Raw genomic sequence first — 27,014 nt, 5'->3', positions numbered from 1 at the left:
TGCTGCTACTACATCCCACAGATGACTTCTAGTGTTCAAACCACTTGAAAACACTAAAATTCTCAGCTCAAAAACTCTACTGGGCACAATATAGAATGCACTGCAAAACCCTCTTAAGGCTCAGACATCATTAAGAACACGATCTATGAGGGTTCAGTACTAAAGATGTAGATGGTTTCAGAGCTTGGGTTAAATCTGTGTTGGTACTTATGACATACCCTTGAAGTACCCTTTAAAATATCCTTTGAAATAAATCTCTGCTATCAGCTTTAAAAAAGAGAGACAAATGAAGATTGTAGAACATACCAAAAAAAAAATTCAAACATTTAAGCTTTCCTTTTGTTAAGGATTGGTGGAAAACTTTGGAGATAACACTATGTAGTGGACAGAGTATGGCTTCTAGAATTGGAGAACATAGGTTCATATCCCACCTTTGACATGATAACTGTGTGATCTTGGGCAAGTCATTCAACCTCATTTAGTCTTAGATTTATCATCTATAAAGTATGGTGATTGGACTTGGACAATCCCTAAGTTTATTAAAGAGCACCTCAGACTCATGGTTGAAAAAAAGGAATTTGCTGTAACAGTCAGTTGGGGGCCATTATAAGTTTTTGAGCAAGAAAATAATTTTTAAAAATTTGGGAAATAAAACTCTTTACTGCTTTCAATAGAACAAACTCATTCATTCATTAAGAAAGTGAATATTGAGTACCTATATAGAGGTGTCAAACATGATTCAGATTCAAATGTAATTGGGAAATATTTAACAAAATAAATAAAAATATAATAGAACATAATTAACTTTAGTATGTGTTTAAGTCAATATTTAGGCTGCAGCAATCCTTAGATTACCAGTCCAGATCAATGTCATCAAACTCAAATAGAAATAGATCCCTGTAGCCACAAATTAACTTAGAAAACCACAAATTAACTTTATCTATGTCATATTGCATTTTTATTTATTTTGTTAAACATTTACCAATTAAATTTTAACCTGGATTGGAGGGCATTTGTGAAGACTGCTTGGGACCCAGAGGTTTGTGAGTTTGATATCTTTGGTCTAGAGGATAAGGCATAGGAGACCTGACTCTGCTGCTTAACATCTATATGATCTTGGACAAATCACTCACCACCTGAATTTCCTCATCTGAAAAGAAAAAGTGGAAAGGATTAGATAATCTTGAGAGTCATCTAGATCTGAATACTATGATGCTAAGATGTGACATAAATTTGGCTATATAAGAGAAACCAAAGAAAATAGTAAGGCTATGTGGTACAGTGGATGGAGTGCTAGGCCTGGAGTCAGGAAGACTCCTCTCCATGAGTTCAAATATGGCCTCAGATACTTACTAGCTGTGTGACTATAGGGAAGCCATTTAATCCTGTTTGGCTCAGTTTCCACCTCTATAAAATGAGCTGGAGAAGAAAATGGCAAACCACTCCAGTATCTTTGCCAAAAAAAAAAAAACCCAAATGGGATCATGAAGAGTGACACACACCAGAAATGACTAAACAACAAAAATAAAATAGCACCTGTCTATTGACCTCCTATTATTTCCCAATCCTATGGAATGATAGTTTAATTGGAAATATAGAACCTGAATGTATGAAACGACTAGGGAATAATGCCAAGGGAAAATATAAGCTGTGGTTGTAGAGTATGGTCTATGTATTGGCTAAAGGATCAGAGAACAAAGTGTCTTGGAAAAGGTAAGACTTTTGCCCAGTTTAGCTGAAAAGGCCAAGAACAGTAGGCTAGAGGAGGGAGGATGACTAGCAGTGATCTAGCAGTAAAACAAGAATGGTGCAGTAATACACAAGATGTATCAAGCACAAGATAGTAAGGCCCGCTGCCATTAGTGGCAGTCAGAAGTGAAGTGTTGGTTTGTGCACAAAGATATGAGGCTTGTTCTGCTTTATTTTGTGTTAAATTTTACGGTTGGCACTCTATCCAAGTGAAGATTCCTTATAGGACGGATAAAAATATGGGACTAGAAAGAGAATGAGAAGATATATTGAAAAACAAAGATTGGAGAGTAATCTATATAAATGTACTACTTTAAGTTCTGAGAATAGATTTAAACAACCTTTACCTCTTCCTTATTTTTAAAGTTATTTATTACTTTTTTATTCTGTAAGTCATTTCCTTCCTTTCCTTTCCAATCTCTTCCTGCCATAATAAATAAATGACTCTTCTTTATACAAGGAAAAACAATTAAGCACAACCTAATGGCATAGTGACCAGATTTGAGAGCATACGTGACATCCTGCATACTTAGTCCGCCATATCTCTACCAAAAGGAAAGACGCGTATTTCATCAACCATTCTCTAGGATCAAGACTGGTCATTGTATTTCATCTGAGTTCAGTTGCTTTTTAATGTTGTTTTCATTTACAATGATATGATGATTGTCTACCATATTAACTTTATTCCGTTTGCATCACTTCAGACAAGTTGCCCCATGTTTCTCTAGATGTTGCATATCCATTGTTTCTTACAGAACAATAATATCCTATTGCATTCATATCCCAGATTTTTTCCCAGCCATTCCACAATTGATGGACAATCATTTTCTTTTCAGCTTTTCCTTCCTTCACTTTTCCCCCTTCAGATAGAAAGTTTTCTTTTAAGATAAGAAAAGAAAAGATTTTATAGACTGATTAGTTTTCTACTTATTGTAAAAACAGAAGCCAGGAAGCATTGTTTCTACAAGCCAGTCAGGGACCCCACAGGTCAATGGAGGAGACTAATAATGAAATTGCTTTTCTAAAACACTTGGTGCAGGATACCAACAGTGAATTTGAGAAAAGATGACAAGCCCTGTAAACTAGGCATACATATACAACCACTCATACTCAATTCCTGCTGGGCAGATAGTAATATAATTTTGATTTTTAAGAAGATTTCCTCCTTGTGTATCTCTTGGAGACCAAAGAAGTGAGTGGCATCCAGCTGTCAAAATGGTTTCACCATCTTGGAAATGCTTATTTCCAATTAATGCCATCCTGAGTATTTAGGCAGCTATAAAAAATCAAGAGACCTGTGGACTCTTTTCCACAGAAATGACTTGCTGATTATTGCTGTCATCATCATCATCATGGTTGTTTTAAGTAGGATTGGTTGTAACTCTACTTTCCTTTTCCTTAAGAGGCCCTAACCCATAACACTGTATTTTAGCAGACTTTGCCAACCTAGCTTGTAGACAAAACCTTTTATTGACTATGTTTTCTAATGGAAGGGAGATGCGAACCATTCCAAGTCCCCTTTGATTTTTATGCACTGGGTATACAATGTATACTGAGAAATTCACCACAGTGACTATTGTACTGTATGAGCATCGCAGAGTTGGAAGAGACCTCGGAAACTGAGAAACCTCTGATCTATACCCAAACAACAAATAATGCTATCAGGAGCTTTGTGATCACTTCTTTTCTTTTCTAGAGCATCCCTCTAATCTCACACTATAGAATTTGACAGGAGCCTTGAATTCATGACATATGGGTATGATGCATGTGCTCATAACATAGGGGAACAAGGATCCCCACTGTAACATATCCAAGAAGCTTGTTCTTCAGAAGTCCAATGAATGGAGAACCTACTACCTCCTAAGGTATAGAGAGATGTTGCTTTGTAAACAAAGATATGAGGCTTGTTGTGTTTCATGTTAAATTTTATGGGTTGGTACCATACTCCAGTGAGGAGTCCCCATAGGATGGGTAGAAATATGGGACTGGAGAGAGGATAAGAAGGCACATGAGAAAGCAAAGATTGGACAGTGATCTATATATATATATACTAGTTTAAGCTCTGAGAATAGATTTAAACAACCCTTGCCTTCTATTTATTTTTTAAAGTAATTGATGACTTTTTTATTCAGTAAATATAGCTTTTGGGATAGCTCTAATTTTTCAGACCTTCTCCCCCCCCTTTTATCAAGATTAAACTTCCTCTTTGCAATTTCTACCCTTTGGTCCTAGGTCTTCCCTAAATAGAGCAAGGCTAAATAGAGCAAGTCTGTTCTCTCCTCCATAAGACAGAACTTCGAATATTTAAAGATATGCGAGTCTTCTCTTATCTAGCCTAAACATTCTTAATTGCTGCGAGGATTGCTCATATATCATGAACTCCAGGTTTTACACCACCCTTTATGCCCTTTCCTGGATGCTTCTCAACTTATTAGTGAGTGGTCTTCTTCCAATGTGAAGCACATAACCAAACACAGTACTTCAGATGCATTCTGACCAGGGGAGAGTACAACAGGACTGACCTCTCTGACATTGTGCATCTTCTATAGCTTTATTAACTTAGCTTTTTGGGTTGTTATGTCATACTATTGACACATTAAGCTCACAGTTCTATAAAATTCTCATATCTTTTTTTCAGATGATCACTTGCAATCAGTGCCTACCATATATCTTGTGCTTGTGAAGTTTTATTTTTTTAGCCCAAATTTAAGGCTTGACATTTATCCTTATTGAATTTCATCTTATTAGATTTGACCCAATCAAGATTAGATTCAAGCCTGTCAAGGTCTTTTCAGATCTTGAGTATGTCACTCAATGCATCAACAATCCCTCACAGCTTTGCATCATCTGCAATTTTGCTAAGCATGCCATCATCTCTACCTTTTATCAAATCATTTATGCGAATGTGAAGTAGCATGCATTCCTAGTGCAATGCACTAGAAATTTCCTTTTAAGTTGATACAGAACCATTATGATCATTCTTTTGGTCTGGTCATCCAACCAGTTCCAAATCTACCCAGTAATCGGATACCTAGTCAATATCTCTCCATCTTATCCAAGAGAATAACATAACATGCTTTGTAAAACTATCTAAAACATGTCTTTGTTTTATCAGTCTAGTACCTTGCCCCTCCCCCAAATAATTAAGGTTAATCTGGCATGGTATGCTCTTGAAACTGTGGTGGCTCTTTCTTTTCTAGATACTCACTAACCATCACTTTAATATTAGGGATAGGGACTAGATCTGTCATTTTATTAGTATAAGGAGCTCCCAGATGAGGAAACTCCCTCTACCAATGAAGTTGATACTTTTGTAACTTAGAGTCATAGAGAGTTGCCTAGAGCATTACAAGGTTAAACAATTTACCAGGATTACACAGCCAGTAAACAAAAGTAGTAGTTGAATCTAATTCTTCCTGCCTTTTAGGCATTCTCAATCCTCTACTCCATGCTACCTCTCATTTATTTCAAGATATGCTCTATGATTTTGCCAAGAATTAAAGTTAAGCTCACTGGCCTGTGACTTGCAGAAATCTTCTTGCCCTCCTTCTTCTCCTCCTCCTGCTCCTCCTTCTCCTTTCTTCTCATTCTCCTTCTCCTCCTCCTCCTCCTCCTCTTCCTTCTTTTTGTAAATGGAGACATTTTTCTCTTCTCCAATTCTGCAGTCTCTTCCCCTTTTTCATAATCATTTAAAAGTCATTGGTAGTAACTGCAATTAAATTTGTTAGTACCTGAAAATATAATTCATTTGGGACTTGAGATTTAAGCTCCTCAAAGGCAGCTGCTTTCTTGCCCTTTCTACTTATCCTGGATATCAATTCCTTATTAACTATTTTTGTTCTGTCCTTCTAAGTCCAAAAATCACATTACTTGGCAGAGAAAACAGAAACAAAATAAGACTTGCTCAGTTTTACCTTCATTCCTTCATCTTTTATCATTATCCCAGATACATTGAGTGTATCTAAAATGCTGATTTTGTCTTTTCCCCCTCTTCTTTCCTCATTTGTATTATGTTTTGCTTTCTCTGATAGCTTCTACTCATTCTGAACTCTAGCTCTCCTGACTATCAGAAAGGTCCATGACACAAAATAGACTAAGAACCTCAGCTTCAGAGAGTTTCAATTTCCTTAACTATAAAATAAATAGTTTGAGTTAGATGATTTCTAAAAGCTCTAGTATAATAATAATAATAATAATAATAATAAAAGCATTTATATAGCACTTTAAGGTTTGCAAAGTGCTTCACAGATGTTAACTCAATTGATCCTCACAATAGCCCTGTGAAGTAGGTGCTATTATTATATCCATTTTACAGGTGAGAAAACTGAGGCAAATAGAGGTTAAGTTACTTGTCTGGGGTCACACAACTGTATCAGAGGCAAGATTCAAACTCAAGTCTATTTGAATCAAAGTCCTACACTCTTTCTACTGTTTCGCCTAACAGATAGCATTATCTATCATAGACAATACTTTGTTTGCAAAGTACTTTACAAATATGATCTAATTTTAACCTTACACCAATCTTTGCAGGTAGGTGCTATTATTATTGTCTTTATTTTACAGATGAGGAAAATGAGTCTGAGGAAGGTCAAGTGGCTTCTGTAAGTGACTGAGGCCATATTTGAACTCAGGTCTTTTTGAGTCAGATCTAGTCCCCTATTCATGGTACCATCTTGCTAACTCTGTGACTCTAGGACTGTTACCACCCACTTAACACTACAAAGACCAGAACTTAAGTGGACCTCAAAGCACCAGCTATGTTAACTGTTGCAATGCATTTTTAATCCATGTTGCAAAGAAATGAGATAGGATGAAATATTTTATTTCAAAGTAAAATTATAGTAATGTGGCTCTAGTAAGAAATAAAATTCTACTCATCTTCTGCATAGCAGTCCCTTCAGTGTGAGATTTCTAGCTTTATTCTACCCCAGAAACAACTACTTCCTTTCAATGCCTCCCTGAGCTGGAATGATATGATACACATAACCTTTTTGTTCATGGAGAATTTGTGGGTCTCTCCCAAAAATCTAAAGCAAGATCACCATTTCATATGGTTGCTATCAAGACCTATTGTCATCCTGCTAATGGCATTTATTCCAAATGTCTTTTCAGAGACAGTAAGAGATGTGGCCGTTAATCAGCCAGCCAGTTTTTAGTGTTGTCTTGATTCATACTCTGCAAGCCATCACAGGGATTTTTTCCCCCTCTTAGCAGATGTTGCTACATCATGTGGTGCTGATATATAATGGCTATTGATATTGATTTCGATCAGTTAGAAATAAAAAGCTATCACATGATGAACTGAGTCTTTGGGAAAGAGCTCCTGGTTTTCTGTGCATCAAGGAGAAGTGTTGATTTTTTTTACCCCTGTGATTTGACTGAAATATTCATCAAATTATACCAAAAGGCATTTCGATTCAGAGCTTAGGGGAAAAAATGTTTTAAAACCCATGAGGCAGAGATAAATCCTCCTCGTGAATTTGTTAGGTAAAAGGAAAAGTCATTTGCAGATGTACATGCATACACACATGTGTTCAGTATGTCTTAGCTCTGGATATAGAGAAAGGATCATTTAAATAATACTCATTTTGCTTTAGTCAATTTTTTAAAAATTTCTTCTGACTTGATTATGTTTGATGGTCTAGGAGTCATTAATAATAGCAGAGGATAGAAAGCTAGCCTTAAAGCCAGAGAGAGCTGGGTTCAAGGCCTGCCTCTGACACATTTTGACTGTATGATGCTGTGAAATTTATTAAACTTCTCAATCTCTGGTCTTGTTATGTCAAGCTCATGTAGAGAAGGATCCCTGAAAATGAATATCAACTTAGAAAACCACAAATTAACCTTCTCTATGTCATATTATATTTTTATTTTATTAAATGTTTCCTAATTTCATTTCAGTCTAGTTCATGCCCCACTCATTTGATACTTCTGCTCTAAGCAACTCTCTGAGACTGTAAGTGCCAACCTCAATAGGCAGAGGGAATTTCCTCAACCTGGGAGTTTCCTGTATCAGTGAAACTACAGATCTAGTTCCTACCTCTAACAATTATAATAATTATTGTTGTTGTTGTTTATGTTTATATAGCAAGCTTGCCAAAGTGTTTTACATCATCCAATTTGAGCCTAAAACCACTTTCTTAGGTATATACTAGAGACATTATTTCTGCCATTTTACAGATGAGGAAATTAAGGCTGAGAGGTGAGGTGTTTTGTCTATGGTCATACAGCTAGTGTTGGATGGCAAAAATCAAAAACAGGTCTTCCTGACTCCAAGTCTTTCACTCTGTCCACTATAGTATGCTACTCATCACAGAGATAGAACAGTCTAAAACAAAATACTCTAAAACTAATTAATATCTTCAAGAAATAAATGAATGCTTGCCTTCCTCACTTCCACCATCTAGAATTCCTAGATTCATTCAAAGCTCAACATAAGAGCCCCATGACCTGAAGACTTCTTGGATCCTCCTAATTATTAATCTCCCTTCTCACCTTACCCTCAAATTACATATTATTCACCTCGTATATATTTTGTATTTTGTTGTTATTGTTGTTCAGTCATTTCAGTTTTGTCCAACTCTTCGTGACCCCATTGGGGGTTTTCTTGGAAAAGGTACTGGAATGGTTTGCCACTTCCTTGTTCATTTCATTTTTACAGATGAGGAAACTGAGACAAACCAGGTTAAATGACTTGCTCAAGGTTACACAGCTAATGTCTGAGGTCATATTTGAACTCAGGTCTTCCTAACTCCAGGCTCTATGTACTATCCACTGTGCCACCTAGGAGCCATATTCTGTATTTACTTGTCTGTATATATGTTGTTTCTCCTCATATATCCCTTTAGAAAATTTCTTAAGAACAAGGACTGTTATCATTTTTGTCTTTGTATGTCTAATACCTTAGCACAGTGCCTAAAACATATTAGGCACTTAAGAACTGTTTATTATATCCAGTTGAAAATGTTAGATTATCCCTGGAAGTGAGCAGGTAAATCAGGCTCCCTCTGAGATTGAGACCAGGGTAATATGAGGAGATGTTAAGAGACTTCCCAAGAGAGCGGCAGAGCCCCAGGGCTCTCAAATGGCTTGAGATGGGTAAGGGAAGAGATAAGATATTAATAATTCTTTCTGTGTGTAATATAAAACAATAAGGATTAGGCATGGTCACTGCCCTCAAGAAACTAAAAATAAAAACAATGAAGACCTCCACTACTCTGCTTGCCACCATGTTTGTGAAAGACAGCTGTTTCATCTTGGTTGATTTTGCTCAAATACCACCTAGCACTTAAGTCAGTGATTCTTTTTTTTTCCTGTTTTTGTTTTTTGTTTTTTGGGTGAGGCAATCAGGGTTAAGTGACTTGCCCAGGGTCACACAGCTAATTAAACTTATGTGTCTGAGGCCAGATTTGAACTTCAGTCCTTCTGACTCCAAGGCTGGTGTAAGTCAGTGAATCTTTACCATTTTGTGTGTCCTGATCCCTTTTGGTAGTCTGGTGAAGCCTGTGGACTTCTTCGCCAAATACTGTTTTAAATGCATAAGACAAAATGCACATACATTTAATGACAAAACAAAGGAGCCGATTATACTGAAATATACTTATCAAGTTATTTTTAAAGAGTTTAAGAATTCTTGACTTAAGGTATGCTCATCAAACACCATCATTTCTCTGATGAACATAATGCCTAATATTTATTAAGGTTTCTTAGATTTTTACAGTCTTCTCTCCAAATAGTACTATAAGCTTACGTTTAAATAGGTATCAACAAAGAGTGATAGAAGAAGAGATTAAGGGTAACCTCATTTTAAACAGTCTACTATTGAATAATCACTTGTTCAGTTATGTCTGACTCTTCATGACCCCATTGAGTTTTTCTTGGCAAATATACTGGAGTGGTTTGCCATTTCCTTTTCCAGCTCATTTTACAGATGAAGAAACTGAGACAGAGTTAAGTGACTTGTCCAGGATCACACAGCTAGCAAGTGAGGCCAGATTTGAATTCAGAAATAAAAGTCTACCTGACTCCAGGCCTGGCACTCTATCTACTGCACCATCTAGCAGCCCCAAATAATCACTAGCCTGGCTCAAAGTATTAGGCAACTTAAATGAATATTAACAGTAGACACACATGTTTGTGCTTTAGAGAAAAGGATTGAGGTTTGCTAGTACTCAGAGAGTTAAGAGTGAGTCTGCCCTCCAAGAAGAACAGCATAGACAAGGCATGGCTCAAACAATGCTTTTTGCAGCCAGAATCATTTCAAACACTTTGCTCTCCTCTGAAGTTCACAGTTGCCCAGCTCCCAGGTACTCTCTGCCAGCAGGCAGTACCCCTGCTATTGCTGCAGTGAAGGAATGCAGTCAGGGAATGATACTACTCCCACAGTCCCCGCTGCAGTTCTTGTAAGGGTTTTGACTTTCTACTCATCAAGAATGATCAGGCAAGGATGATTTTATAATGTTCTAGAGCCACTAATTGGTGATAACATATTTTAAGTGGGATGCAACTCATACAATGTAGAGTTGGAAAGGGCCTTAACTGTTAATTACAGTATCTTCATTTTGCAGATTAGGAAATTGAGGGCCTGAGTGACGCAGTGACTTGCTTGTGGTCACACAGGCACTAATGAGCAGATCAGAGATTCAAATCTTTCCATGACTCCATATCCCACACTCTGTGTACTAGGCTATACTGCCTACCTAGCATGGAATCAAAAATAAATTAGCATTGGAAAATACTTTAGAAATATCTTAATCCATGGGTTCCTAACTTGGACCCAGGGGTCCATAGATAGATTTCAGATAATCTGTGACCTTGGATTAAAAAATGCATCTTTATTTTCATTAATAGTGAAATTAATTTTAGCATTTTCTTCACTTACTGATGGGGGCAATAAACATCAGTATGAGAAGGGGTCCATAAGCTTCACCAGACTGCCATAGAGGTAGATAATGCAAAGAAAAAAAAGTTAAGAATCCTAGCTCTAATCCAATCTCCATTTTACTGATAAGGAAACTGAGGTTGCAATGGTTAAGTGACTTGCTATTGAGTAAACAATAATGGTTAAAGATTAAACACTGACTAACATCTGTAGAATGATGATTAGTAAATTTAGGACTCTATCCTTATATATATGTTGTATCTATCTATTGATGCACATGTCATCCCCCCATTAGAGTATAATCTGTCTGAAGGCAAAGATTCTTTTTGTATTTTCTTTGTGTTCCCCATGCTTCCAACAGTGACTGGAACAAGGGAAACACTTAATAAATGTCTGTTGATTGATTGATGATTAAAACGTTGTCTTACAATGATGTCATAAAAGAGACTCATTTTTTGTTTAGTATAAGACCCTGTCCCTCCATTTTGAGTATCAAAGCATGAAAAATCTGGTAGTGCCTGGGTCTGATGCAGAATGCAGGACATATATAAGTTCAAATAAACTTTAATTGACTCATGAATTCTTATGCTGTTAATTAAGAAATATCCTTTTTCAAAAAAGATACAGATGCTTAGCTTATAGGGCATAGAGTAAACAGGACCTTAATTTCATGAATTTCTCAATGTATCTTGATATGAGAAAGTGGTTTGTCTTTAGTGTTGACCTCAGTTGCCTGTTAAGTCTTCCCCCATTAAAATGTAAGCTTGTTAAGGTGAGAGGTAATCTTACTTGCATTTATTGGTAACTCCAGCACTTAGTGCAATACATGAAAATGATAAGCACTTAATTAATGCTCTATCTACCTTCCTACTTACTTACCTACTTATCTCTACGTCAGTCTGTCTGTCTATCTATCTACCTGTCTATCTCTGGACCTGTGTTTTCATGACATTTCCAGTGAGGAGGAAACTCCCTCTACCAATGTAGGTAGTACTCAATCTACAATTTAGAGTCTTAGAGAGTTGCCTGGGCACGCTGAGAAGCTAAATGAGTCACGCAGAGCCACCCAATCATTTATGTCAGAGGCAAAACTTGAACGCACCTCTCCCTGATTCCAAGGTTGCCTCTCTATTCATTCTATCATAGCTGCCTCTTAGGAGTCTGTTACACTAGTGTAAAAGTTAGCTCATTTCTTCTGAAAACTTGCCTCTTCCCCATCTCTGGTGATAGCATCACGTACTCACAGTACTGGAATCCTTTGGTATTCTTCCTTCTTCCTTACTTTTCCTACCCAGACAGGTTCCATAATATCTTCAACCAGCCATGATAGTATGTCTCATGTCTATCCCTTTCCATTTCAACTGCAATCAATCCTATGTGCCAGACATGTGCTAAGTGTTAGGGATACAAGTACAAAGAATGAAGCAATCCCTATCAAAAGGAGCTTATATTCTAGTGGAGAAGACAATAAGTTCACGTATAAATATAAGTAACATAAATATAAAGTTACAAAAACACACTTTACAAAGTAATTAAATACAAGGTAGTTTGGGAAGAAAGGAAGTAGCAGTTGGAGGAATCAGGAAAGATTTCATTCAAAAGATGATGCTTGATCTGCATCTTAAAGTAAGAGAAGAATTCTGAAGGGATGAGGGGGTGGATGAGAAGCATTCTAGGCTTGTGGAACTGCCAGTACAAAAGTATAGAGATGAGAGATGGAGTGTTGTATGTGAGGAAGAGAGGGAAGGCTAATTTGATGTATCTCAAAGTAAGGCAAGGAGTATAATGTTCAACGAGGCTACAAAAGGCTGGTTGGGGCCAGGTTGCTTAGAGTTTTAAAAAGCTAAAAAGAGGAGATTCTATGGTACCATAAGGAAGCCACTGAAGTTGCTCTATTAAGGGAGTCTAGTTATCTTTCACCTGGTTTAGAGCTTGAACAACCATAGTACCCCCCATTTTATACAAGCTGGAAAGAGAGACCCAAAGAGATTAAATGCCTTGCTCAGGGTCAAATCCAGTTACTTACAGAGCCAGGCTACAACTTAGAGACCATCAATTCAGCTCTCTCATTTTACTGGTGAAAGAAGTGAGGCCCAGGGCAATAACTTGGCTTGCTCAACGATCATACAGGTAGAATTCACACCCGGGTCTTCTTTATACCATACCATGTTATCTCTTCGAAAGGCAAGAAGTTTGACTTTTTTTCTATGTAACTTAGACATAAAATAAGGTTCATTTTTGATCATCTAACTGAAATTTTCTACAATCAGAAATTTTCTGAAACATTGTGAAAATCTACTAAAAGATTTAAAGTAAGTCCTAAATGTCTAACTGGAAAAAAAAATGTATTTTTTTCAGTCTTTAGGTATCTGAGTAATAAGGATGGACTCAGGCTAAAACCAATTGAGATTCCCGTCCCCCACACTTCATTCTAGCTCATAGTGTTAACATACACTTAATGATCAAAAGTGAGTGTTATTTTATGTCTAAGTTATATAAGAAAAAAATCAAGTTTCTTCTTGCCTTTCGATGAGATATGTTGGTGTGATATAAAGAGGACCTGGGAGTAAATTCTGCCTCTACTACTTATTCCCTGTGTGGTCTTAGAGCAAGTCATGTTATTGCCTTGGGCCTTGGTTCCTTCACCTGTAAAATGACAGAGTTAAATTGATGATCTCTTCTTGCTAGAATATTCTTTGATTCTCAAGAGGTTATTTACTACATGTCTCACTCATTCAGTGACATATTTGTTTTGATTGAGAGAGAATTTTTTTCCATCCTACAAATGAGAGACAAAAAGCCATTGTGTGTTCTCAGTGGTCCCTAGCTATATATCATGACACAAGAAGAAATATTATTTTCTCCTTCCAAGATTGCCATATTGACCTCCACATATTTCACCTTTAAAATAAAATTAACTAGAGTCAAACACAAATGTGCTTCCTTTGTCTTTGAAACCATAACTTTTCTCTTTAACTGGAATCAAACCCTATTGTGTAAGATGGGAGAAAAAAGGCTGTCAAGTTGCTGCCTTAAAAAAGTGAAATCTTGGGGCAGCTAGGTGGTGGAACAGTAGATAGAGCACCGGCCCTGAAGTCAGGAGGACTGGAGTTCAAATCTGTCCTCAGACCAAACACTTGACAGTAGTAGCTGTGGGAGCCTGGTTAAGCCACTTAACCCCAATTGCCTAAAAAAAAAAAAACAGGAACATTTATTTTTTAAAAAATGAAGTCTTAGTAGAAGAAGGAATTGTATAGATAATCTAGTTTTTCCAACCAACCAACTGATATCTAAATAAAGAGAAAGAAGAAATGTCCAGAAGATGGAATCAAGGCCATGTTATAGAAATTGAATAAGAGATTGTAATAAAGTCTTGAAAAAGGCAGAGATAGGACCTTGGCTGGGCACAGTGGTGGGGGTAGGACAATGATAACTGACAACAGAGAGAAAACATTGCCACTCAACTCTTATTTCATGTTTTCTTTGAAAAGGAAACCAACCTTTAAACTAGAAACAACAAAACAAATCTGAGCAATAAGCAGCTGATATTGAACATAAGGAAGAATAATGTGAGAGAACATATAGCAGTCCTAGATTAATCTAAGTTAACCAGCCCAGATGAACTACATGCTTGGGTCTTGGGAGTGGGGAGAAGTTAAGGTGATTGTTGAGCCATTGTCAGTGATATTTGAAAGATCATAGAAAATGAGAAAGTTATATTTAGATTGGAAAAGAGTAAATGTCACAATTTCAACAAAAGGAAGGAATAGGATCTGCAAAGTATAGGCCAGTGAACTTGACTTCAATTCCTGGAACAGTTCTAGAGAGAATCATGGACTACTAAGAGCCAGCATTGTTTGATCAAAAAGTCACATCAGACTAACTTCATCCCCCCACCTTTTTTTAATAGGATTACTTACCTGGTAGATGAGAGGAATACTGGGATAAAGTATATCTAGATTTTAGCAAAGCTTTTGACAAAGTATCTCACACTTTTCTTGTGGATAAGATGGAGAGATATGGAATAGACAACCAAGTAGATTCATAACTGGTTATATGACTGAACTAAAAAATCATTTATTAATGATTTAGAGACAACAGGGCAGGTTTCCAATTGAGTACTCCAATTATCTGTGCTTGGCCAACATTTTTATCAATTATTTGGATAAAGTCATAGATGAAATGCTCCTCAAATTTGCAAATGACTCAAAGCTAGTAAGGATAGCTAACACACTGGATGATAATCAGTATTCAAAGAAACTTGATAGGCTAAGCATTGGGCTTAAATCTAAAAACATGATATTCAGTAGAGATAAAAGTAAAGTCTTGTCCTAGAGTATAAAAAATTAACTGCACAAATACAATATGGGTAAGGGCATGCTGTTGTTATTGTTGTTCAGTCATTTCAGTAGTGTCTGACTCTTCCTGACCCCATTTGGGATTTTTCTTGGCAAAGATACTGGAGAGGTTTGACATTTCCTTCTCCAGCTCATTATACGAATGAGGAAACTGAGGTTTACAGATAAGGCAAACAGGGGGAAATGACTTGTCCAGGATCACACATCTAGTAAATGTTTGAGGCTGGATTTTGAACTCAGAAAGATCACTCTTTCTGATTCCAGGGCTAGAGCTTTATCCACTACACCATCTAGCTGCCTGGGGACATGAATAGTCAGCTGTTTGTCTCAATTAGATCTGAGGTTTTAGTAAACTGTAAGCTTACAAACCAGCAGTGTGATGTGGTGGCCAAAAAAGCAAATGTAATCTTGAGCTGCATTTGGAGGAGCTTCTAGACATAAGGAGGTGACAATCCCACTGTATTTAACACTTGTATATGGTATTTAATCTTGGGCACCACAGTTGAAAGAAGACATCCATAAGCTGGAAAGTGCCCAGAAGAAAGAATTCAGGATGGTGAATGGACTTGAGCTCATGACATTTGAGCATCAGCTGGTGGAACTGGGAATGTTTAGCCTAGTGGAACAGGAGAGCTGTGTTCAGTTGTTTAAGGGGCTGTTCCATGGAGGAGGTATTGGGTCTGTTCTGTTTGGCCCAGAGAGCAGAACTAAGGGCAAAAGGTGGAAGGTTCAAAGAGGCAAGTGTAGTCTTGATGTCAGGAAAAACTTTATAGAAATTAGAGTTGGCCTTGATAGGTGGTGATTTCTCCCTCCTTGGAGTTCTTCATTCAAAGACTGGAGGATCATTTGTAGAATATATTATAGTATGGATTCCTTCATTTATGGGCTGGACTAAATGGCCTCAAAGGTCCTTAAAATTTTCAAATTCAGTAATTTATCCTGTGTCCCCATCAAGAACATCCCTCCACAATGTCCTTGATAGGTGGTCATCTAACCTTTGTTTAGTGATAATGGACTCACTACCTCAAAGGGCCACCATCCTGGAACAACACTCATTATTGTTACTATTACTAGCAATTATGACTAACATTTCTATAGAACCTCAAAGTTTACAAAATGCTTTCTTCACATCAACTCTGTGAAGTATGCAGTAAAGTTATTATCCTCATGTCACAAATGAGACAACTGAGGTTCAGAAAGGTTAAGTGACTTGTTCAGAATCACCCAAAGTTCTTCCTTACATACAATTGAGATTCGTCTCTCTGTAACTTGTCTCCATCGTTTCTAATTCTGTCTCCTGTATCAACACTAAGCAAATCTCCCTTGTCTTTTATATGATAGGTGCCCCATACTTGAAGACAATTGAGTATTGTTTAATTCACCCAAGTCTTCTCTTTTTTCCAGACTAATCAAACCTGGGACTGTTCTTCATATGACATTGTTTCCATATTTCTAATACTTTCAGTTATCTTCCTCTGGAAACTCTAGTTTGTCCCTGCTCCCTTTAAAAATAACAATAGCTAGTAATATCTAATATTTATATTTAATATATTTATATTTATATGGCTCTTTAAGGTTTACAAAGCACTTTACAAATATCTCATTCTATCCTCTCAACAACTCTGGGAGGTAGATGCTATTATTATCCCCATCTTAAAGTAAGGAAACTGAGGCAGATGAGGGTTTAGTAATTTCTTAAGGTCACAAAGCTAATAAACATCTGAGGCTAGATTTGAAGTCATGTCTTTCTGAGTTCAGGGCCAGTGTTTTATCCACAGAGATGCCTATGGTGTTCAGAAGTGGAAAAATTTATTTTAGGTATGACCTAAGGAATGAATAGCAGAATGGACTGTCCCTTGCCTGGACCATATACTTCTCTTGTTGCAGTCTAAAGTTGCATCTGTGGGGCTTTTATCTTTGCTCATTTGTTTGTTCATTTGTTTGTTTTTGCCAACACTATCACACAATTATTTCATATTGACCTTGTAGTAACTACTCCCCTACCCCAACTCTTTTCCACTGAAATACACACCAAATATATTTTTCCATTCAGTTCTGCAAGCATTTTTTAAGCACCTACTAAGTACATGGCCCCTTCTTCATTTGCTGGGGATACACTGACAAAAATGAAATTGTCCTTGACTTTGGGGAGCTTACATTCCATTTGTAGTGGAGAAGTAGGAGAGGGCTTACCATAAATGCACAGATAAGTGAATACCAAGTAATTCTGGAGTGAAAGGCTGTGGCAGGGAGAAGAAGAACCACTCAGGGGAATCCAAAAAGACCACGTTGTACAGTTGATTCTTATTTGGATGCATTTTAATCCTTTATTTATTTCAACTTCAAGGGGCAGAGTCTGTCCACCCCCATCAGGAACATTTCTTGGTAGGCTTTACATGAAACAGGACTTAGTTAATGCCAAATTAAAATGGTACTTAGAACACGGGAACTGGATGTTGAGATGTACCTGCCTGAATTCTAATTCCTCTCCTTTCTGAGATTTGCTGTTGCCTCCTTGGTCAATCACCCCTCCTACCACTCACTCTTTTTCTCATGACCTGATGTCCCCCATTATATCTACCAATTCAAATCAATTTTAACAAAATATTATTAAGCACTTGCCATGTGTAAGATAGTTGGGTGGTAGTGTTACAAAGAAAAGAAAGAAAGAAAAGAAAAGAAACATCTCATTTTTCTCTGTGACTCTATTTTTCTCTTCCATAAAATGTAGAGCAAACCATTTGCCCCTTTGTGTCACTCAGGAGTCTTACTGGAGTGAATGAGTTCTTGTTTTATAAAATTCTTTAGGAGAAGCTGCTATACTTGATTCCATTCAAGTCAATAAGCATTTATTAATCACCTACTATATCATGTGTAAGGCACTATGCTATGCACTGGGGATACAAAAACAAAAATGAAACAGTCCCTGACCTCACAAAGCTTGCAGTCTACTGGGGAGTACAGGGGAAATATATCTACACAGATAAGTAAATTCAAAATATATAGAAAGACACCTGTAGGCACAAAGGTGGAAAGAACATGTTGACAGCTGGGGAGATTGAAACAGAATGTAGTAGAATGAAAATGAGTAGAATGAAGAGAGTTATTCCAAAAAGAAAAAAGGCAGCCATTGAATATCAATGTTTATTTTTAAATATTCTGTTCCCTGCTGCACTGTGGTGGATATTCATTAACTAAGTCATCTTTAAAATCGATGGCAAGTCAAGCGTGAAAAATGCCTGTTCCAAATGTGGTGTGACTAGTGAAAATCAAGTGTTGTCAAATGATATGATGTGTCTATAGTTTCTGATGACTACTTACATGTTTAGCAGACAATGACAGTTATGTCTCATATGAAATCTCATCATTCTCATGATTTGACTTCTATGACGTGCCCATCCCAGATGAGTTAGTGTAGTCATTTAAACCTATGGTTGTGGAATATCGTATGTGCTTCATAAATGCATGCTGATATTTCTATGGTTTATTTGTGACCATTTGATCTTTTTTCCTCCTTTGGTGTTTGTTTGTCCCTGTAGAACTGACCTGCAATTTTCAGTGTAGACAGTGAACCTTAATCAATCCAAATCATGGAGACTAACCAGGAATCATCCCTCTTCTTGGTGAAGATTTTGGAGGAGCTAGACACCAAACAGAACACAGTTTCCTACCAGGACCTTTGCAAATCGTTGTGTGCTCGATTTGATTTATCTCAGCTAGCCAAGTTGAGAAGTGTGTTGTTTTACACAGCTTGTCTTGATCCGAATTTCCCAGCAACTTTATTCAAAGACAAAATGAGATGCACTGTGAACAATCAGCAATCAAAGAAAATCATGGTGGCTGCAGATATAGTAACAATATTCAACCTGATCCAAATGAATGGGGGTGCAGCAAAGGAAAAATTGCCTGCAGCGCGACAGAAAGTTAGGAAGAATGAATCATTCGAATCATGCAGGTCTGACACTGAGATATGCAATGTGATAGACTGTGTGCCTCCTAATTGTGAGCCAAGAGACAGGGAATTTAACCGGGGCTATTCAGCAAGACGATCGTTGAAGTGCAGGAAGATGGACTGCAAAGACTGCCAACAATTCGTACCTGCCTCAGAGCCTAACTTTTTGTTGGGAGTTAATAAGGAGACAAAAAGCCGGGCAGCTTCACTTGACAGGCTGCAGGCCCTGGCATCCTATTCCATTGCAAATTCTCAACCATGTGAAATGCAGAGCACTTATTTTCCCATGAACATTGAAAATGAGTCTATATCAGATCAAGACTCCTTACCCATGAACCCCGGGATGAAAGAAACCTTCATTTCCAATGAGGAGCCTTTTGTGGTCCAGTCCTGTGTGCAGAAGAGAAACATTTTTAAAGAAGATTTTCATAATCTGATCACAGTGTCACCAAGCTTAGTGCCCCCTGGCAAGAAAGCAGATGATGTGCTGGGAGAGCCGCAGACCAGAAAAGAAACTCATAAGCCAGCGTTCTTTAATCACAGCTTTGAAATGCCATACAATAGCCAATATTTAAATCCTGTTTACTCTCCTGTCCCTGACAAAAGACGGGCAAAGCATGAGAGCTTGGATGATCTCCAAGCTTCTACATATTTTGGACCCACTACAGTTCTAGGGGCCCAAGAAGGGAAGAGGTGGTCAGGGAAGCCAAGTAAGCAGACTGCCTGGCCAGCAAAGAGCTGGAGTTTAAACACTGAGGAGGTTCCTGACTTCGAAAGGTCTTTTTTCAATAGGAACCCAACTGATGAGAAACCTCGATATCAGGGTTCAAGCAATCAGCCTTCCAATTTCTCAGCCTCAGACAGGCACCAGACGTACTTAAATCCAGAAGATCAACAAGCAATCATCCCCACAAGCTATGCAGTGAAACAAAATGTTCACAAGTCTAAAGAGATTCCCTGTCCCATTGACATTGAGAAACACGAGCCCATCAAAAAGTTCAAGGACAAAAGCATTAACTGTACAGCGGTTCAGATGAGCATTGACAAAACCAGCAGCGTGGGGACTCAAACTGACCAGCACATTCTGGAGCTCAAGAAATGTAAAGATCTGTGTACCTCCAATCAGAGCAAGTATGGAGAAAGGCATTCGGTGAAGCAGTCGGATGAGGACTCAGAAATCATTAGTGATGACATCAGTGACATTTTTCGGTTTCTGGACGACATGAGCATCTGTGGTTCCACTGGAGTGATACAGTCCTCTTGTTACAACAGCACCGGCTCCTTATCTCAGCTAAATAAATCAGACTGTGACAGCTCACCTGAGCACAACCTAGCCAAAATTACCAGTGGAAGCACTGGCAATAAGATAGACAAGGGGGGCCGATCTGAAAAGGACAATCCTGAAGATGAGTTAAAAACAAGCGTTTGCAAACTAGTGCTTAGGATTGGCGAGATAGAAAGAAAACTGGAATCTCTGTCAGGGGTTAGAGAGGAAATCTCTCAAGTTTTAGGCAAATTAAACAGGTTGGATCAAAGAATACAGCAGCCTGAGAAAGTCAGTGTACAGATCGATCTGAATTCCTTAACAAGTGAGGTTCCGTCTGATGACAGCACCTCTCCCCAAATATTCCATCCCCACAATAGCTCACACGGAAGCAAGTTGGAAAACAGTCCGGACTGGTGTTGTTCTGATGCTAGTGGAAGCAACAGTGAAAGCCTTCGAGTCAAGGCCTTAAAAAAGAGTCTGTTTACCAGAAGGTCCTCAAGGTCACTGACTGAGGAGAATAGTGCTACTGAGTCAAAAATAGCAAGCATTTCCAATTCTCCCAGAGACTGGAGGGCGATCACTTACACCAATGAGGTTGGCCTCAATGAAGAAGAGATAAAAGACAGAGGAGCTGCAGAAAATAAAGACTGGCACAGAAAATCAAAAGAGGTAATTTCAATTTAAGCTCATGTAATCAATATTGTAGAAGAGCATGGACACAAGCCATAAAATATTCTCAGCTTGTCTGAAAGTCCAGACATTACAAGGCACCCCCTCCCTTTTTGCCCACTGCATTTCCATCTGGATTTAGCCAATCTTCTATTTGCTGTAGAAATCTCCTTATACAGCTCAACAGAATTGAGCTGTTCTTGACTAACGGGGTCAGTCAGTCACAAAATGCACATGTTCTGTTGTTGCAGGCAGAATATAATTTGATCCAAATGTCACACATGGCCTGGAACCCCAAACTCTGGGCTCATAAATATCAGGTTAATATGGGGCTATTTCCCCTTCAAATCATATCTCTTCGGCTCATTTTGTCTGTATCCAGAGTATCCCCTGGGAATCTCAGTTCCCTTTCTGGATCTCTCCCTGATAGACTCTGGCAAATCTCCCTGAACCCTTTTATACGCCCAGTGCAAAGAGTTGGCTCTGATTCACGATAGTCTTAGCCAACTGAATCATCCCCGTGCTGAGACATGATAACAGGGTGGGGGTGGGGTGGAGAAGCAGGGACAGTGAAAAGAGCACTAGCTCTGAAGTCAGAAAATCTGAGTTCAGATACTGCCTTTGATGCTATGTGACCTTGGGCAAAACACTTAGCCTTACTCAGCCTCATTTGTCCATCTGTGAAATGAAGGGAGTTAACTACATAGCCTGTGAGGTTACTTGTAGCTCTACGACTATGACCCTCCTTTCTCTATGACTTATCTAAGAGGCACAATCAGGGTCCTTATGCATAATCAGAATCCCAAACAATGACTTAATCCCTTTAGCCTCATGAAGTTAGTCAAGAAAGAGTTACTAAGTTATTAAGGATGTCAAGAAAAGCCCACCTGTGGTTGTTGCCCTTGAGGAGCTTGTATTTAAATCAAGGAGACCACATGCAAAAAATTATGCATGCCAGATACATGCATAGCTGGTTGATAACCTCAAAAAAGAAAAGAACCACTAGAATGGCAGGAGGGGGTTAAGGGAGATGGGAAAGCCTTCCTATAAAAAGTGAGATTTCAGCAGAGGCTTGAAGGGAATCAGAAGGCAGAGGTAAGGAGACACAGCATTTTTCTGATAACTATTGGGAATAGGCTGGGTCGTGGTAGACGGCCACAAAATAGACAGTATATCAAAAAAACGCCAGAGCCACTAAAGACATGTTTAAATCCTTTTGTCAAAAGCAAGATTGCTTTCAGGTGTCCTATTCCACCCTCACCCCACCCCAACGTCCCCAAAGTTTAAATAAAGTGAAAACCTGTTAATGTTGGGTGAACATTTTGGGAATGAAGTTGTTGATGGATTATTGGGTTCCATATAGAAGCACCTTACAGCAAGCTTTTTCAATTGTTTTCTCTCCTAAAGCCTCCATATGTAGGCAAGCTACCAAGGTTCAGATTCCTCTTCTTTCTCCCCTCTTTCTTGATAGAAAAGATTCATTCACAGAGTCATGCTGACCTTTTAGGCAAGATTCATTCTTATAGAGTCCCCCCTCCAACAACATTCATTTTACATACTGCATAGAGAACCCCTAAAATTGACATTTCAAATCTAACATGCCTTTCTTTCAAAAGGCCAGGCAGCAGCACCTTCACATGTAAGGATAAGAGGTCATTGCTCACTGATAAGGAGGCAGTGATGAATAAAGTAAAAAAAGAGGGGAGGATCCTGACTGAAACTAGAAACCATGGAATTTTGAAAGGAAGAACAAGGAAGAGGGGATTTGTGAAATGGCCCCAAACAGAGAAGGGAAACATTTGGATTAGGCAGTATTGTAGAAAATCTTGATATCATCAGAGCGATTCCAATTGAACTTTGGAAACCATCAATGGAATAGATGAGTATATATAAGTTCTTACAAGTTTCAAGATTACAATGAAAATTAAAAAAAAAAAAGATTGAAGCAATATAGTGCCATAGAAGGAATGTTGGAGTTAGAAATCAGAGGGCCTGGATTCAAATCTTGACCTTGCTACTGACTACATGTGTGATCTTGGGTAGTCACTAACAAGCACTTATTGAGGGCCTACTATGCACCAATCATTGTGCTAGATGCTGGGGATACAAATATAAAAACAGATAGTCACTGCCTTTAAGGAGCTTACATTCTTTTTCTTATTTTATTTTAATAGGTTTTTATTAGAACCTTTTGTTTTTATACCATGTAGATTTCCCCTCCCCCCTCTTGTCTCTCCTCCTTCTCTTCCTCCCAAAGACCCATCCCTTAACATTGTCAAGCTTACAACAATGATTTAAAGAGAGAGAACATAGTCTGCCAAACCATTCAACACATTGAAAAAATCTGGCAGTTATGTCTTGTACACCTGTAGTGCTTGACCTCTGCCAAAGAGAAGTTTCCATTCTAATGGACATAGACAACATGTACCAGGAGTGGTGGCCAAAGACAGATGTTCTGACCTGTGAAGTCACAGGGGTCGTGAGTGGAGCTATAGAGTAATAACATTTCCTTGCCAAGAGTGGTAATGCAGATTTGACTTCTTTTCCCAGATCAAGAGTTGGAAAGTGGGGGGTGAGGTGAAAAGGAGGTGTGTGGCCATCTGGCTACAGGTAGTGAACTCTTTATCAATCAGGAATTCAGCAGTCCAGGGTGGGAGTTAGCATGACTCTGAGGAGGAGGAGGAGGAGGAGGACGACGAGGGTGGAGCCCAGCACCTCAGCAGGAAGATGGTACAACATGGAATTTCTGGAAGCTAGGGACTCTGAGACTCAGAATCCACACATGGCTATTAGTGGCAGAACCAAATGTTCTGATCCAAGGCCGGTGCTATTCTTTCCACGACAAGAGCATAACCAAACTCCTCTCGCTCTCATCCTCACACCCTTTATTGTCTGTCTCTGTCTCTCTACCCCCTCTTTCTCCCTCATCCCCCTCTCTTTTTCTCTTTCTCCTCTCTCTATGTGTAGAAATAGAGAGGGACAATGTTGTTTATGTGTGCAAATATATACATATAAATCTATTCAGATATGGAGAGAGAGCTATACCTGTATCTATTTTAATTTTTTTTTCCTGGAACCTTACTGTGTTACAGTTTACTGTAATGTTGAACTTGATGTGTGCAACATAAAAATCACCAGCCAAAAGGAGATAGAAATTGAAAATAGCGGACCAATCTTGTTACAAAATGATCTCGCCTAGAAACGACACCATCCGTAGGCATGCACCCCAAAGAGATTCCAGTAAGACCTCATTCTTTATAGATGATTACACACAATACTGAGCATTACGAATTTCTCCAAAGGGAAAACAACCTTTAAGTAGGAGAAGCACAGTAGGTTTCCAAACTTTGCAGCTCAGTTTTTCTTATACCTTCAGTAATGTTTCCTTGGCAATTTTACAAAATAAAGACGTACAATTTTTTTTCAGAGTAGTGTTGTTGTTATTGTGGTGGTGGTGGTTGGCATTGTTTTTCCTCTGGGGATGTGGGGGAGGGCATCTTGGTTAACATAGCTTCAATTTTGAAAAGCAAAACTATATCCCCTGAAAGTAATGCATCCGAGGCCCTTCAAATCATCTGGGTTTTCCCCCCTGGGAATTCTTTTGTTTCACATTGCAGGCAGACAGACAATATGAAACTCCTCAGCCCCACCGAATAGCTAAGCAACCAAAAGATGGTTTCTTGGTGGAACAAGTCTTCAGTCCTCACCCCTACCCTGCGTCGCTCAAGTCACACATGAAAAGCAACCCAATGTACACAGACATGAGGCTGACCGAAATGGCTGAAGTAAAGCGAGTCCAGCCCTCTTGGACCATAGAAGAATATGCAAGGAACTCTGGGGAAAAGGGAAAGCTGACGGCTCTGGATCTCCAGGTGAGTTTTGTGCCTATTTTGCAGGAACCACCCCTTCCCCATACCCACAGATCCTTAGCAGGTGTTGTAGTTAAGAATACAGTCAGGGATCCTGCAGTGAGTAGGAAGTCACTACCTTTTCAGGCCACCCTAAGGACTTTGATATATAAGGACTTTGACCCACAACCACGTGTTTCTAAACTTGCCCGAGTTGTAGAAAGAAAGAGGGGAACAGAAGCAAAGTGTATTCAACCATGAGAATGATTGTTTGACATTTGCTTAGATAAAGATGTGTTTAAAATTCGAGCGTAAGCCATGTCAAATACAGTGTCTGTAATATTTGGTCTCAAGCCTGAAGACAAACTGTTTAATGAAATACAAGCTGATTTCTCCTTCCATATGTAGAACGTGGGATAAACATATTTTGGGACCCAACATATGGATTGTGTCTCCATATGGAGCAGTGCCGAGGTAAGAGTCGCCGCCAGAACTCTATGTGTGCAGTCATAACTTAAGAGGCGTGTTTTCCATGTACTTACAGGACCAGTTTTCATTTCGGTGGGCACCTTTCTTGGCACCTCCAGTTAGTTTCACTCACTCCCCAATTGTCTTCTCTAACACATCACTGCAGGAGCAAAGGCGCAGCTATGCCCCCAAAGTGCGCGATAGGCCGTGGAGCCAGCGGGGCTTCATCCACAGGGGAGTGAATGAATGTCCTTGTTTAGTTGCAGACACTGGAATGGAAGCAACCAAGGCTCGCACTGGGTTTTAGAGACCCAGCCTTTAAGGTTGGTTTCACAAGGCCCACATAAAATAAGGGCAACCTAAAATTAGAAGGTTTAAATGTGTTGTGAAGTAAAACTAAGAGGATTATCCATTCACTCAGTAAACATTTGTTAAGCATCTCCTTTGTGTAAGGTGAAAGAATGTAGTGAAAGTGAAACAAAAACAGTGCAGTGAAAGAAGATTGGCCTTAGAGTAAAAATCCTGGGTACAACTCCTGCCTACTGGTTATATGATGGGGAAGTCACAACTCCTCCAAGCCTCAGGCAACTCTCTAAGACTAGCTGTTACAGATGAGTTGTCAGTCTATGTCAGTGATGAGCATTTCCACACCAGAACACCTCAGGATTCATAAAATGTCCCGTAATGTAGGGAGTAGTAATGCTAACTTGAAATGTTAAATTATTTAAAGAACTTTTTTTAAAAAATTAAGTTCAGAAGTAGAGAAGCAAGGGCAGGATCATGAATCAATTATCTTTGATCTTCCCTCTCTTCTCTCCCCTCCCCACTCAGTTACTCATTCAGTGTTCTGTACACAGAAGGTGCTTAATAAATGTTTGTTGATTACCTGAGGTAGGTAATAAGTATGGATCAGATGATATCTTAAAATTGACCTTTTTATATTAAACCAGAAATATTTCAAAACCTTTTTTATTGTCTAAGTACTGTACAGTTTTATGTTTATTATGACTTCTGTGTATATCATGTCCCACGTGTGTATGTCATGTCCCGTCATCTTTCTAGCTGACCCTTCAGGTGAGCATGCCAAAGTTTTGGACTACGTAAGAATTGCATTCTTTCTTTGGAAGGTTTCTTCTATGCTTTAGTCTCCCGGGAGGCCTTTTGGCACAGTGGTAGTCCGGTCACTGAACCTTACCCCAAAGTCAAGGAATCTGGGTTCTGATCCCGGCTATGTCACTCACTAGACCTGAGATCTAGGGCAAAGCATTTAGTGTCTGTGGGCCTTGGTCTCCTTAGCTATAAAGTGAAGGTATGAACTTGATGACTTTCAAAGTCCCTTCTAGTTTTAGAATCCTCTCTTCCTACATCTCCTAAGCTTAAAGAAGCAGGAAGGAGGGTGAAAAATTGGATGGGTATTAATAGTATATACATCTATAGCACAGAAGGGGATGAACCATCAGTATATGGTTTATGAGATGCTTTACATACACTATTTCATACGGTCTTCAAATCAGCTCTGAAATAAAGAGAGCAAGTGTTTATTCCTATTTTATACATGAGAAGACTGAGATTCTAAATATAACTGTTTCCACTTCATTAGAATAAATAATGTGCTCCGATGATATTGGTGGTGATACTAATGAAGCATGTGGACCAGCCAGCAAAGTAAACAAAGTTTTGTAGGTTTGCAACTACATAAAAAGTTAGGAGAAAAGCACATTACCATATTGTGCCTACTTCTTTGTGTAAGCCAAAGTGTAGACCCTGCTTTCATTTGGCATGTCTAGGCATCAGCTGAGTTATTCTTGCCTATGTTACTTGA

The 27,014-nt window shown here is 38.6% G+C and overlaps 1 protein-coding gene across 2 annotated transcripts in view; it reads left to right on the top strand.

Annotated features, from left to right (window-relative positions):
- The window catches only part of MINAR1 (membrane integral NOTCH2 associated receptor 1), a 41,214-nt gene that overhangs the window by 10,397 nt on the left and 3,803 nt on the right, over positions 1-27,014 (top strand). Inside the window, exons 3-5 of one of the 2 annotated variants that reach the window (XM_020965732.2) lie at positions 18,528-20,876; positions 24,494-24,748; positions 25,359-25,509. In XM_020965732.2, coding sequence (XP_020821391.1) covers positions 18,579-20,876; positions 24,494-24,748; positions 25,359-25,499 — 2,694 coding nt within the window. In that variant the 5' untranslated portion in view covers positions 18,528-18,578 and the 3' untranslated portion in view covers positions 25,500-25,509. Of the gene's footprint in view, positions 1-18,527; positions 20,877-24,493; positions 24,749-25,358; positions 25,510-27,014 lie in introns of those variants that run through there. The other variant, XM_020965703.2, reaches the window with a different exon arrangement.

Source organism: Phascolarctos cinereus, unplaced genomic scaffold, assembly GCF_003287225.1.
Source record: "Phascolarctos cinereus isolate Bilbo 61053 unplaced genomic scaffold, phaCin_HiC Scaffold_3;HRSCAF=262, whole genome shotgun sequence".
In the NCBI taxonomy this organism is placed as follows: domain Eukaryota; kingdom Metazoa; phylum Chordata; class Mammalia; order Diprotodontia; family Phascolarctidae; genus Phascolarctos; species Phascolarctos cinereus.
Note: the sequence above shows the minus strand (reverse complement) of the source record. Positions and strands in the feature narration are given on the sequence as shown.